Source organism: Podarcis filfolensis, assembly GCF_964270895.1.
Source record: "Podarcis filfolensis genome assembly, chromosome: 4".
Lineage (NCBI taxonomy): Eukaryota > Metazoa > Chordata > Lepidosauria > Squamata > Lacertidae > Podarcis > Podarcis filfolensis.
In genome coordinates this window covers 42,282,385-42,296,632 of record NC_139607.1, presented here as the reverse complement: position 1 = coordinate 42,296,632, position 14,248 = coordinate 42,282,385, and the positions used below count along the sequence as shown (strand labels likewise).

General features: G+C 42.1%; 1 protein-coding gene and 1 long non-coding RNA gene across 6 annotated transcripts in view; one reads left to right on the top strand and one right to left on the bottom strand.

Moving 5' to 3' along the window:
• Window positions 1–8,444, top strand: part of LOC310762012 — a 22,290-nt gene extending 13,846 nt beyond the window's left edge. For both annotated transcript variants that reach the window (XR_014547776.1, XR_014547777.1), the window contains 3 exons: window positions 2,227–2,399; window positions 6,718–6,862; window positions 8,250–8,444. This is a non-coding gene — a long non-coding RNA (uncharacterized lncRNA). The remainder of the gene's footprint in view (window positions 1–2,226; window positions 2,400–6,717; window positions 6,863–8,249) is intronic.
• Window positions 1–14,248, bottom strand: part of LOC310761995 (organic solute transporter subunit alpha-like) — a 27,992-nt gene extending 13,744 nt beyond the window's left edge. For 3 of the 4 annotated variants that reach the window (XR_014547772.1, XM_083612425.1, XM_083612424.1), the window contains exons 1-8: window positions 13,393–14,248; window positions 10,064–10,215; window positions 8,782–8,855; window positions 7,126–7,284; window positions 4,880–4,991; window positions 3,828–3,974; window positions 2,622–2,727; window positions 2,172–2,340 (exon numbers count right to left, since the gene is read on the bottom strand). Coding sequence is in view for 3 of the 4 variants with exons in the window: in XM_083612425.1 (XP_083468551.1) it covers window positions 2,219–2,340; window positions 2,622–2,727; window positions 3,828–3,974; window positions 4,880–4,991; window positions 7,126–7,284; window positions 8,782–8,855; window positions 10,064–10,215; window positions 13,393–13,474 (954 nt within the window). In the remaining variant the exon portion in view is untranslated. Of the gene's footprint in view, window positions 1–1,682; window positions 2,341–2,621; window positions 2,728–3,827; window positions 3,975–4,879; window positions 4,992–7,125; window positions 7,285–8,781; window positions 8,856–10,063; window positions 10,216–13,392 lie in introns of those variants that run through there. The other variant, XM_083612423.1, reaches the window with a different exon arrangement.

The following is a 14,248-nucleotide window of genomic DNA, read 5'->3' as shown; positions in this document are numbered from 1 at the left end:
CAAGAGGAAGAGAGGAAGGGACTCCTGCACTTTGAAGAGTTGTGTGAAGAAGTGAATTTCAGCAAGTGTAACTTGCGTGGCAATCTAAACCTGCTGGCATTCGGATTTCTACACAACCGTTAAAGATGTAGGATATGTTTTCTCTCACACATCTGGCCCCCCTATGTGATTCTTTAACAGTCCAATCTTATGCATGTTTATGCAGAAGAAAGTCCCAAAGGGACCCGCTACCAAATAAGTGTGCATAGGATTTCTTTGTAAGTCTAACTTAAGAGAGCAGCCAGTGCTGTGTGTTAGATTCTTCAAAATAAGTGGCAAGCTTTGGCTTAGTGTGGGCACAGTCCAATAAACCATATTTGTTAGATGAAGAACAAGGATTGTTGTACTTCATCTTTATTCATTCTCCCTCATCAGGAGTGCGAACCTTGTGCACCTCCCACCCAGATGTTGCTAGAATACAACTTCCATCTGTTCTAACCAGCATGACCAACGGTTAGGGATTAAGGGAGCTGGATGTAAAAGTCTTTTCTACTTGTTTTATGAATGGCATTTTATTGTTAATTTTATGCTGTTCACTGCCATGACATGTTGGAGGTATATAGAAATTTGCCAATAAATAAAATAGAATAATCTCATAAACCAATGAATCTAATGAAGCATTTATAGGGTTTATTAAGACACAGTTTAATCACAGTTCTTGGTTTTGACCCATGAGATTAAACCTGGATCAGATATAATGGGAAACTATGATTTAACAAGGTCTGGAAGACTTGCCAGAACGATGCAATGACCTTTTTCACACAGGTCCCTTGCATGAGAGGTTGCATTTTCAAGTAGCTACCTTGTCAGTGATTGTATGTATAAATCAGATCTTGCCTCTTGAGCCCGGGAGTTAAATTACAAGAAGGCATTCAGAATAGCACTTAAAGCAACATGTGTGGGGTGGTGCGGCTGCATAAGCACACGGGCTCTGCCCTCCATCATCAGCACCTGTCTCCAGCAGGAAAACCACCTCTATATGTGGAAGAAAACCAGGATTTCATAACCCTGATTTCCCAGGGTGTTAAAATGCACAGAAACCACCCTCTGTAGAGTAGGCTTCCCTAGCACAGTCAGTCACCCTGGATGATGCAGAGTGCAACATGGAAATGGGGGAACCAGAACTAGCACACTCATGCACACTCTCTGCTCCTTGCATGTTCCTTAAAGCCCTAGGATTTGTGAGACCTTTGGTTTTCCCATGTTACTGACTGGCAAAAAGGAACCAGGAACAAAGGAACTTAAACTATGATGCATGTGTTTTTCTCTTAATGTATTATTATACACTCAAGGATATAGATACTAAGCACAGTTCAATAAACTGATATTTGTCCTAGGGCAACTCTGGTTGTTCTCAGCTCTTTGGCTTACTCTCCTGTTCCTCCTCATAGCATTGGTGGCACCTAAGAAGGGGATGCTGACCTCCTGGCCCCTTCTTTTTTTCTTGCCTATTCTCTGCCACATCCTAGTGCTGCTTCGGCATCCAATATTAGTCGCATGCCATTCTGTGCGCCACCACAGCAATGCACAACTACAGGATCAGGATCAGTGTGTAGTAAAACTTGGATGACAGTTGTTGAGATAGTCTGAATCATTACTTCTACCCATCATAAAGGCAACAGAAAATACGTTTTTGGCTTGGAATTTGGAACAAGGCTCCATAAAATGCACAATTTTCCGGCAGATTAAGCTACATTGTTCTATGACACCTGTGTAAAAATTAAACCATGCTACTTGGAGATAAGTTGTTCTCCAGTCCAATTTTTGTTTTACTTTTCTACATTTTAAGGCTTTAACCATCATGAGTAATAGCTACACTTATCACAAACTTTTTTTTTTTTTTTTACAATATCAGATTATTATGGGAAAGTTAGCTAAAGCTGGCACTTGTGAGCTCTCCTTATAATAGTCCTCATTATGTCAAAGCATAACATGGCATCACTGGATGATTCCTTTAGCTAATATGCAATGCACCAGTTTAGTTCTGGACACCCACTTCCCAGCCCTGAATGCCCGGCTCATGTGGATTTATTCCACTAGTGCCAATATTACATTGCCATGGAAAATGTATTGGTCAGAATCTTGGCTGTCCCAGTTAATATCTGATCAGCCCTTAAATTACTGGTGCTTACTTTTAAAAAATGTTGCCCTCCACACTGATCCTGCTGCTCTGTTTGTTTCACTTAGTTTCCTGGTCTGAAACCACTGGAAGCTCCAGGTCATCGTTTCCTTTCCTGTAGACGACTCGTGAGATCAGAGTGATGAGAAACATTTCCATAATGAGTAGCTGTTGGTCCATATCTGGCAAATCGAAAGGGAACAAAAGAGCAAGAGGTTTAAGGACCAGGAATGAAAATAAGGTGGGCTCAAACTTGCTTTCATTAAACTCTTGTAGTGGACAACTGTAGGAATGGGTAATGCTACTTGGAGCATCAGATGTCATGATCTCAATGACAGTTGGACTTTTACAGTGGCCCTGCAGAGGTGGAATACATAATTTACAGAGGTGGAATACATTATAAGTGAATGTAGAAATGAACCCACTTTAGCCTGTCATAGAAACTGAAATCCAAGCAACTTACATGCTCCTCTTGCTGAAGAAGAAAGTGGAGGCACACAAGCAATTACCCCTTGCATAGCCAATATGTTGATGATGGTTGCCTGGAGCTGACTCAAAATGAGGGCAAACTACATAAACACACAGAAAAAGAAAATTGTCATGCTAAAAAAAAAATCCCATTTTAGTGCAGAGTGAACGTGATTCAATGAAAACTATATACATTTTCCACCTTAAATTAAAATAAAGAGGTAAATCCCCATGAGGGGGATGACACCACAGAAGGTTCTCTGTTTGGAAGTAGCATGAGGGGGAGGGTGCCGTGCATTTAGGCTGATGTTGAAAGATCAATACTCATAGTGCATGTTTTCTCCTGGTGAAAGAACATGGAGAAGAATCCTGAAGGGTGAACTAGAGAATAGATGGCCCAAGAGAGGGGCAAGTTGCACATTCCTATATGTAATGTTTTGTTGTTTCTTCAGCCTTCCCCAATAGGGTGTCTTCCAGATGTGTTGGACCAAAACATCTGGAGGCTACCTGGTTGTAGAAAGCTGCATTATGCTCTCAGCGTAGACTTCTTCCACCTTAGTGGGAAGAACGTACTTGCACTTATCAAACTTTATGGACTTGATTCAAACTGTGAAGATTTGTCTTGAGAGGCAGAGAGGCAGCCCAGAAACTGTCATCTCCTGTGTCCAACACATCAATGGGACAAATTAGCATCCCTACACACTCTGACATGGGAGTAGATCCCATATAACTCAATGGAATTTACTCTGTTTGAAGTTGACATATATAGGAGAAACAGCACAAAATAAACTGTGGTGCTCTGAAACCATTTAAACAATCACATTTTTACCAGTACCTACCATAGTCTTTAGAAGTATGCCCTGGGATTTAGTCTTGCATCACAGGATATGTCTTTGTTCTACACCACTTCCTTCCATGCAGGGAAAAGGAACTCGGTGTGCGCTGCATTTTTACCACCCAAAACTTTAGGAAGACTGAAGACTCTAAATATTGCTCAGTTCTCCATTGTCACCCAAAAACGTTGAAAGAAGCTATCACAAAATAGGAGTTAGCTACAAAGAAGACCTTTCATACTTCAAAGGCTTTAAGTAATAAAGTCTTTGATCTTGAATTCCTATTTTAGGTTTGCAGACCTGACTATAGAGCTGTCTTCCAGAAGCATTTCAAATGAAGGCCTGCAATGTAGTCTTAACTATCTCACCTGATAAAGTGCAAATTTAGGGATAATCTTCTTGCAGTTCAGGAGAGCGCGGACTCGTTGGAACATGATTCCGATTGGCCACAGGGCAATGATAGTAAGGACACCTATGAAGCAGTTAATCCATATGGCAGCTCCGTTGGGAGATAACTGAAAAGGTACATTGAACAGGTACACAGATTATATTCCACAGCAGGTCCTTTTCTGCTTCCAGAACAAACTTACTTGTATAACTCATATACACACTCAGCAGCACCAAAAGCATCCACACCACCCTCAGAGCAGACCTATTGAAATCAATACATTCAAGTTGTTGGGGAAGGTTAAAAAACCACTCATCTCCACGTCTTTCCCCAACACCAATTCCCTCCTCCCTGCTGCTATTTCTGGAGTAGGGAACTTTTTCCAGAAACCTTCTGGGGCTCACATATGAGTGGTGGGTGGGGCTGGGGCTGGGGGCAAAAGTGGTTATGGCAACAAATACAAATTTTACCTTTGTAAAGTAGTTTTTACACATGCACCACTCTCTGTGCTCTGTTCAGACAAGCAAGAGGCTTTATCAGAGTTCAATTCCAGCCAAAACACAAGCAAGGCCAGTGAGGGGTGTGGCTTGGGAGAGTTCCAGGGGCCAGAGAGAGAAGCTAGGAGGGCCACATTTGCCTCCCGGAGGTTCCCCCTTTTAATTGCCATCACACATGTAACATTGCCTACAGTAGTTTGGCTCTGTTCCATGCGTCTGCCAGTAACTAAGCAGGTCAGCTAAAGACATGTTTGTTTCAATTAGCTTTTACAGTGGAATGGAAAGGTCTCTGCCCTAGGTATTTATTTTGAATTATTTAAAAACCTATATTTAGTGGGTTTTCTACTGTTATTACAGCTTTTTAGTTCTTTTTATTCTATGTTTGTATTCTGCGTCATAGCATAGCAAGACCATGGTGATTTATGCCTACAGTACATTCTGACTGGTACTTTTTAGTTCAAAACCGTTTTAGGTGTACAGGTATTTCTTATCATCCTTTGTTAAGTTTCAATCAATTCTTCAAAGCTTTGCTTACATCAGAGGGACTGTAGTTTCCATTGGTCCAAAGTACTATTGATAGAAACATTAGCACAGGGCGGAGGAATGCAAACTGGAAAGTCCCCAGCTTCAGTAAAAATAGTGTTCGCCTGCCAAATAAAAAAAAGGGGGAAGGACAAATTCATAATATCAAAGGAGATTGAGGTGGTAATCTTGATCCACTGACACGTATTGGGCTTTTGCCTTGGACAATCTGAGTAGTAAATATCCCTACCCAACGCCAACTCCCCCCCCCCATTACATCTTTCTTTCCTTCCTCTCTTTATTCAGATATCCAACCTCCTTCTCTTTCCACCTCAGACACTCTCATTAATGAAGGCAAGCTGCTATTTAATGTACTCTGTGCTATATTAATGAACTTTGGCTTAATATAATTGCTCAATTAATACAGCCATAATTGCATAATAATGATATAATTATAGTGGCAATTTTATTCCTGCAAATAATTACAGAACTATAAACAGTACAAACGAGTGTACAAATGAGCTGGCAGATCACCTCTTTTTGCTTTCTTGAAGAAGCGAAGGAACTGTTTGAGAACATGCAAGCTTCAGTGACATGTCTACCCTCTGTCAATCTAAGGACCAAATAATAAATAGAATCATAGAATTGTAGAGTTGGAAGGGACCCCGAATCTCATCTAGTCCAATCCCTGCAATGCAGGAATCTCAACTAGATAATGCATGACAGAAGGCCATCCAACCTCGGCTTAAAAACCTCCAAGGAAGGAGAGTCCACCACCTCTTGTGGGAGTCTGTTCCATTGTCAAACAGCTCGTACTGTCAGAAAGTTCTTACAATCAGAATGTTTGGTCTGAATCTCCTTTCTTGTAACTTGAAGCCATTGATTCTCATCCTACCCTCTGGAGCAGGAGAAAACAAGCTTGCTCCATTCTCCATTTGACAACTGTTTAGCTATTTGAAGATGGCTATCATATCTCTTCTCAGTCTCCTCTAGGCTAAACATACCCAGCTACCTCAGAGACGGTTTTAGGGTACTGTAACCAGTTTGGCCACACTGGGTGCCGCACTGCAAGGGGTGCCACAACAATACTGTAGAGCGGAGCACCGAATTTTAGAGTTACATAGGGCGTCTCTGAAATTTGAGAGCTCAAAGTCCACCACTGCTCATAAGGCTTGGTTTCTGTCATCAGATCTCCCATGGATTATTCACATTTTAATAATCCTGTGGCGCAAAGACGGTGGATCAGAGTAAGGAAGTGGTTCTAAAAGAGGGATGGGGAACCTCAGGCCTTGGGGCCTAAACGTGGTCCTCCAGTTCTTTCTACCTAGTGCTAGGAACTCTTCCCTGGCCACCCCGCTCACTGGCCCCGCATCACACCCTGGGTGTTTCTGCCTCACTGAAATGTGTTCTTGAACTCTGATGGTGCCTCTCGTTGGTCTGGGTGGAGGATAGAGAGGGGTGTGTGAGTGGGTGCAGAAACTAGCCTGCTGTACAAAGGTACAATTTACATTATTTGCCACGCCCACATTTGACTCTGGCTCCACCCACCGCTGGCATGTGGCCCCCCGAAGGTTGCCCAGAAGGGAATGCCGCCCTTGGACTGAAGCTGACTTTCCACCTACTTCCCACATCTTTTTTTTCACAGTCTAGATCCTCCATTCTGAGCAAAGGTTTTGCATTTTGCCCATATGGAGTCAATAATTAGCACGCTCACATGTTAACTCATGCTGACTAAAAACATGGAGAGGAAACAGAAGTGATCAGTGAGGGAAGGATAGGTTGCCTTTCTGTCTATTGCCCCCCCCCCCACTGGTTCAACTAACTTATTGCAAACTTCTGTTCTTGTTTTAGGACCAACAGAGTGGATCTTGTAGTCCATCTACTCCAAACCCATGCTCAGTGCAGAGAATCCGGAGCTAAAGCATCTGCAAAAGATGGCAGTCCAATCTCTGCATCCTAGAAGAATTCCAAGGCAGCACTCGGTCCAGATATGCAGGTATATTTGGCTTTGAGCTTCCTTTAAGTATATGATCAAAACTAAAACACTGCTCAGTGGGGTATGCTACCTTGGGTTCCAGGATGGAAGGAAGGTGGTATGTCAGTGTAAGAAAACTGAGGTGAATGTGCTGACTTTAAACTACAGCCTTTCCCTTTAATAATAACAACACTCTGATTATACCAAAGCCTTTCCAACTCAAGTGTTTTGCAGATTTCCCTCCCGTCACCTTCAGAACTGGTAGGTTTTATAGAGTAACTCACCTATTGATGCGTATATGTGGGAGGCAAAGGCAACAGCAGCAGCAGGGGCCTGTGCTTATCTTGAAGTGCTCGTTCTCAAAGTGCCTGAGGAATAGTTTTTGACCCCCACATTCTTTAATCATCATGAGCAGGAACTTGTGGATGACGATAGCAAAAAATCTATGGGAAGGAGGGAAAGGCACCTACATGTTAAGATTTACATGGCTGCTCTCCTGTCTATGCATTTGTCACACATGACTGTCATGGCCGCAGGCTTGAGCTCAGAAGAGGAAGAGCTGGCTGAGGCCAGGTCTGCTGTTCTGCTAGCTGAGGAATTGGAGAAGGCTGCTGACGCTGGTGGATCGGAGCCTGAGCCTGAGCGAGGACCCTCACAGGGGCTGTCCCCCAGTTTTGACTTGCCAGGGGAATTGAGTGCTTCTCACAGGTAGCATAGCTGCTCAACAGGGCACCACTCAGGAGGTTACAGTACAGACAGAGAGAGTTGGCCCTTTAAGAGCCACAGTCTTCAGGCCTAAAAGGATGGAGCCTGGAAGAAGTGGACTCATAAGACCTCAGTTCACCTTCAGCCTTTTTTAGCGCAAGTTGTTGTTGTTCACTTGGAGCTATCCATGGTGCAGTAACTACTGGGATGCCTTGAGTTGCCATTACCTGAAAAACCTACCGTATTTTTTGCTCTATAAGACTCACTTTTTCCATCCTAAAAAGTAAGGGGAAATGTGTGTGCGTCTTATGGAGCAAATGCAGGCTGCGCAGCTATCCCAGAAGCCAGAACAGCAAGAGGGATTGCTGCTTTTACTGCACAGCGATCCCTCTTGCTGTTCTGGCTTCTGAGATTCAGAATATTTTTTTTCTTGTTTTCCTCCTCCAAAAACGAGGTGCCTCTTGTGGTCTGGTGCATCTTATAGAGCGAAAAATACGGTACCTTGTTTTTGAAAGAGTGAGACAACTTTGTTTTAGGAGAAATAGCGGGGGGGGGGGTGGCAATTTAAATATTCCCTTCCTCAGGGCCACTGCATCAGTCTAATTTGCATCCCCCACAGCTGCTTTTGGGTTGTTGTTGTTTTCTTTAAAAAAAAAAAGAACAAAAAGCCAAAGGATGCAAACTATTTTCTCTTCCTTTACAGTATGTGTTACAGCTGACAAGCCTCATCACACAGATCTCCAACTTGGGTTATTTTCCTATATTGGTGTACTTCTTTTCAGCAGTTTTTTTTTTTTGGTTAAAAAAAAGAAACTGCAATGTGCCATTTAGAAAAGACTGGTGAAATGCCACTCACAGGTCAGAATCTTGCTCTACAGAATACGTTTGAGAAATCAAAGGGGCTCTGCTGTTTCAATCCAGCTGCCAGTCAAAGGAGTCTGTGGACTTTTAAAGTGCACAAACTAAAGAATACACCCCCCCACACATTTAACATTCCATTCTTTTATCTAGTCGGTGCCATTATTACTTTCTACACTATCATCAAAGTCTGAGTTAACAGTATATTCTCCTCACGCAAAAAAAAAAAAAAAAAAAAGATAAAGGATTCTATTTTAACAAAAGGGCTGTTCCTACAAATACAAGATAACTATTTGTCTCCTTAATGCTGGAAACATTTTGCCTAAAAATGGAAACAGACGAGTAAATGCATATCTAAAAAGATAGAGAAAACATACACTGCTGCAGTAAAATCTGTAAACATTGTTGAGCGAGGAATCCACATCCCAATACATGACGTAGTGGCAATCACCTGGAAAGAGAGAGGAACATTCAGGGCAAAACCTATTTATTAATTAAGTAGATTTGGGGGCAGGGGGCGGGGGGCGGGGGAATCTATTATCTTCTCAATGAATATCCCTTCAGTTCAGATTTAGACACAATTCAATATTATCTAGTATTAAGTTAGGCATCAGATCAGAACATAAGATTAGAGCTCTTTCTAAAGAACTTTTCCTTCAGAAAACATCAGATGGAGAAGCCCTACCTGGGGAAGTTCAGTATCCAAGTGGAATCATAGGAAGTGGCATTGTAAGTTATGGTACTATTTGTCCAAGTAGGCCAGTATTGTCTATTTTCATTGGCAGCAGTAATCCAGAGGCATTGGCTATTCATGGTTTTAACTCAGGGGTGGGAAGCCTATTTCAGCTGAGGGCCACCTTCCCATGTGCGCAAGCTTCTGAGTGCTGCATGCCAGTGTTGGGTGTGGTAAAAGTGGATGTGGCCAGACACACCATTCTCTGTTTTCCATCCATCCAGGCAAGCAAGCAAGAGATATTAACACACTTCAAGAGCACTTTTCAGGCACATGAAATCACTGAAAGAGAGCTGAGAGCAACGCCAGTGAGAGATATTGCCTGGGTGTGTGTTGCTTGGGCAGAGTCTTAACGGCTGGGTAGAGAGGGCTGGAGGGCCACATTTGGCCCCTGGGTCTGATGGTTCCCCACTCCAGTTTTAGCTGAAGATGCCAGGGATTGGACCTGAGAATTTCTGCATGCAAATAATGTACGCTACTGCCTGTCCCTAAGAGGAAGGCATTGCCAGAGACCCAGTAATAGGGTCATCTCTGGATGCCCTTACGTGAGTACTAAGAGGGTTTTCCATGCTTAGTGTAATATAATAATAGTAATAATAATTTATAACCCGCCCATCTGACCGGGTTTCCCTAGCCACTCTGGGTGGCTTACAACATATATAAAAACACAACAGAACATTAAATATTAAAAAAGAAAATATCCTATACAAGCAACAAACAAACCAAGAAATCAATAGAAAACAACACAACAACAACAACCAGTTTGCTGTTATACTCAAATTAAAATAACCGCCAACCCCAACTAAACATATAACCCACACCAACCTGACAAAAACAAAACAGAGGAACCAAAATTAGAACTCTAAAATTTTTAAAAACATTTTAGCCAGTTGCCCCAACCCAACTAATTTATTTATTCAACTTACCGGAGCAGCTGCGTTTATCCAAATAAAAATGGATCTTTTGGAGGGTGGGATTTTGCGGTAGATATAGAAGACTTCCTCCACAAACACCAGGTCAGCAGTCAGTGTCATTAAAGTCAGGATAGCAAAGAGCAATATTCCTGTCAAATCAAGGCCTGAAAGGATAAAGAGTTGTGGCAAATTTAAACAACAAGCTGCAGCACATAAAGAAATGGAATACTTCAGCCTAGTAAAAGCAAGCAAGTATGCTTAATATAAGATAAACATATCCTTAATTCACAATCCAGGGCCTTAGAATCCATATTGGTATGGCTACAAGTTAACTATTCCCTTAGTAGACCGATTGCTAGTTAATTACTTGGATCAGTCAGGTTCATCACTGGAACTTAAGCTTGAGCAGAAAAAAATAGTTTGGGATTTTGAAATTGAGAGACCGTGGCAGTGTGTGTGTGTGTGTGTGTGTGTGTGTGTGAGAGAGAGAGAGAGAGAGAGAGAGAGAGAGAGATATGAATGTTTCTAGCTGGTCTTAGCTGAAACTGGGGATAAAGGCTTGTTTGGCATCCAAACTTCTGAACAGTCATATCTTGGATCCCGAATGCCTTGGTACTCGAACGTTTTGACTCCTGAACGCCGCAAACCTGGAAGTGAGCGTTCTGGTTTGCAAACATTCTTTGGAAACCGAATGTCCAGCGGGGCTTCCGGGCCTTCTGATTGGCTGCAGGACCCTCCTGCAGCCAATCAGAAGCCGTACTTTGGTTTCCGAACGTTTTGGAAGTTGAATGGCCTTCTGGAACGGATTCCATTGGACTTCCAAGGTACGACTGTATTACGTATTTTTTTCTCCTGGGAGGGCTCATTTCCAGTTTCAGAGCCCCACCTCTAGGGGAAAAAACAGTTGAGGCATTGCTGTTACAGGGTGGAAAGGATTTGGAAACCCATATTACATACTCCATTATCAGTATGTATTAATACAAGAATGTGGGAAGAGGCTAAACAATCAAGTTTCATAAAGGAAGAACAAGGAAGTATTGGTAGTGGCAAAACACTGCAGCAGGGCAGCAATGCATTGTGGAGTAGGTAAACTTAGGTCTTCACTCTATAGCTACAGAATAAGTACATAACTAGGGGTAGGACCACACAGCAACCACAGAACATTACAAAAGCCAGCCACGGCCATCTTAGGCCCACATTTAATAAGCAAGCGCAGTTCCCCCACATTTATCACATGGTACATTGGCTGCCTGAATCCACTCCCCCTTTCTTTTACTTGAGCTTTTCTGGCCAAAAATGTTCACATTAATGAAGCACCACACCTATTTGTTTTTGTTTTTTAAGTGCTTAAAATCACAAACACAGTTTAGTAATGGCTATAAATGCAAAATAATTCAGTAGATAGACAGACAGACAGACAGACAGATGTACACTCTCCTCCCCACACCTTAAGCAATAAACTGCTATCACTGAGAATCATAGTTCTCTTCTATTGCTAGTTAGCTGTGTCAATTACATCTAGAATCAGGAACAATTGTTCTACACAGTCATAATTATATCTGGGATTTGCTGTATGATATCTGTAAATTCATTGATGCAAATTCTTATCCATGGTAAGCTTTTGCATCAATTGAATCATACCTTCTTCCTTCATTGCTAGGGGCTTTATATTTTTCCATTTCGCGGCAGTTTGGAACTTTGCCACCACTAAAATATGAGCTATTGGCTCTCTCCTAATCTGATATCTCTTCCTAGTCAGTGACACCCATCAAGATTGCTATAGAACCAAAGGGCAATCCCACATCTTTTTAACACGATGCTTTGTGAATGACCTTTTTTTTTAAAAAAAAAAAAAAAGAATGCTTTGACACTGATTAATTGGCAGTAAACTGTGACTGTGATTCCAGATAAACAGACCCAGTGCTGTAACTACGGGGACTGATTCCAGGAAAAATGCAGCCCTCCCAGACACCACCCCAGTGTTGCTCACAGCATTGCAGAACCTAATAAGTTCAGCTCATTAAAAAATAAATAAATATGTGGGGGAGTCTAAGTGCAGGTGTCCCGCACTGAGGCTAGTTGTGCCTTTAGTGTCTATACACAACTACACGTTATTTCTGTACTACTGTCATATCATAGTTCAAGAAGTTTTAAACTTTCCCTTTCCCTTGCCATTCTCTGTGTCCACATGACCCCATACTTGAGAACAGCAGGAAAGCTTTGACACTTAATTTCTAGCAGGTGGAACTGCTCATACAATGCAAAGGCAGAGGCACTGTGGGAAGTGTCTGTTTTGATCCACACACCTAAAGTTCCCCATTTCTGATCAGCGGGTATTGTGTCAGTTGCTCATTCCCATGAGAACAGTGACTAATAAACAGCATTATCACACATATTGCCCATTCCGCATTTGTTTCGTACGGCAGCACCTGCACTCCGGAACTCCCTGCCTATTGAAATCAATCAGGCACCTCCACTGCACTCTTTTTTGTGCCTGCTAAAAATATTCCTGTTTAGAGAGCCAGTGTGGTATAGTGGTTAAGAGCGGTAGTCTTGTAATCTGGTGAACCGGATTCACGTCTCTGCTCCTCTACATGCAGCTGCTGGGTGACCTTGGGCCAGTCACACTTCTTTGAAGTCTCTCAGCCCCACTCACCTCACAGAGTGTTCGTTGTGGGAGAGGAAGGGAAAGGAGATTGTGAGCCGCTTTGAGACTCCTTCGGGTGGTGATAAAACGGGATAGCAAATCCAAACTCTTCTTAAACTAGCTTACTCAGATGCTTAGAAAGTTGAGGTGATTTTAATCTGTTTTAGTATTTTAACTTTTGTTTTATGTTTTAAAGTATGGTTGTAATTTTTATTTTATTTTATCATTTTGTAAATTGCTGTGAGTGGTGTGTTTTTTTTACAATCAAGCGGTATATACATTTTATGAAATAAATAAAATAATATTATCATAATCATCAACAATCATACAATCATATATCTGTTTGGAATTCTTCCTGCACGAGCCCTGCTAGAAAGGAGCATCTTTCTGTTTTTAGGTTGAAAATCTTTTTAATTTTAAAGTTACAGGTGAATGGTATTTGCCATTCAAAGTCATTATGCATAAGTTTGCCTTTAAGCCTTTCTGATGAACATTAATGTGTCCTCCTCATTCCAAATGCCATTTAAAAAGTAGGTCAGTCCAGAACAACAGTGAAAAGAAAAGCTTCTCATTAACACACACACACACACACACACACACACACACACCAGTTTGATTAATCTGGTAAAAACAACAACCAAAAAAGGATTTATTCACACAGACTTACGTTGTTCTCAACAGTGAATAAACTTACTTTCTAATATTACTTGGGAGTATGGACGTTCATTTGCAGAACAGACAGGATCCAATGTCCCATTATTTCCCGCTTCTTCCATTTTAGGAACTTTCTTCAGGGACGCTTTCCCTTCTTTTCTCTGTAGCCCTCCCTCTTCAGATTCTTTTCTTTCTCTGAGTGCTGCAGCTGCAAGGAAGACTGGGACCAGCTTTCTGCTAGTTCCCTTTTGTTCTTCCAGTCAAGCTCTGCTGGCTGAGGTGACAGGCACGTCTGAAATCAGTGAAACATTGACTGCCCAAATGCTCTGCTACTTTCCTTCTACAGTTCCACAAGATAAGAAGCGGCAAAACAATAGTCAGGTGAAACACAGAGATCTGGCACTAGCAGCCAGGTCCTAAGAGGTCAAATAGAGACAGAGACAGGGCGATGTGAGACTGAAAGGGCTGTCTCTTCTGGCCAGGATGTTTGGTATGCCACACCTTTTCCACCAACTGTTACCAGCTTCATTGCCCTCAGCAGGGTGCAATGTTGTAAACCGCAACCTGTTCTCATGGTACACAGTAACATGTGAAATGGTTCTGTATAAAAGATGACATTGTGCTTTGTTGTTTTACTAACGTTTCCTTTTGCTGAGCCTTAACAAGTGAACAATATACTGTACCATGCAAAAGGGTGTTGCTGGGGGTTTTTTTGCAAGTGATACTATTTCAGTATTTGTTGTTGTAAGTGGGAAAGACTGAGCAATAAATCAAAGGTGTACTACGTGGTTTTCAGATAATCTTGGCCCAGGAAACCCACTTTTTCACATCAACCCGTCTGCACGTCTGCCATCCCTGCGCATCTACAATATGATCCCAATGCATTGCAGAGGACC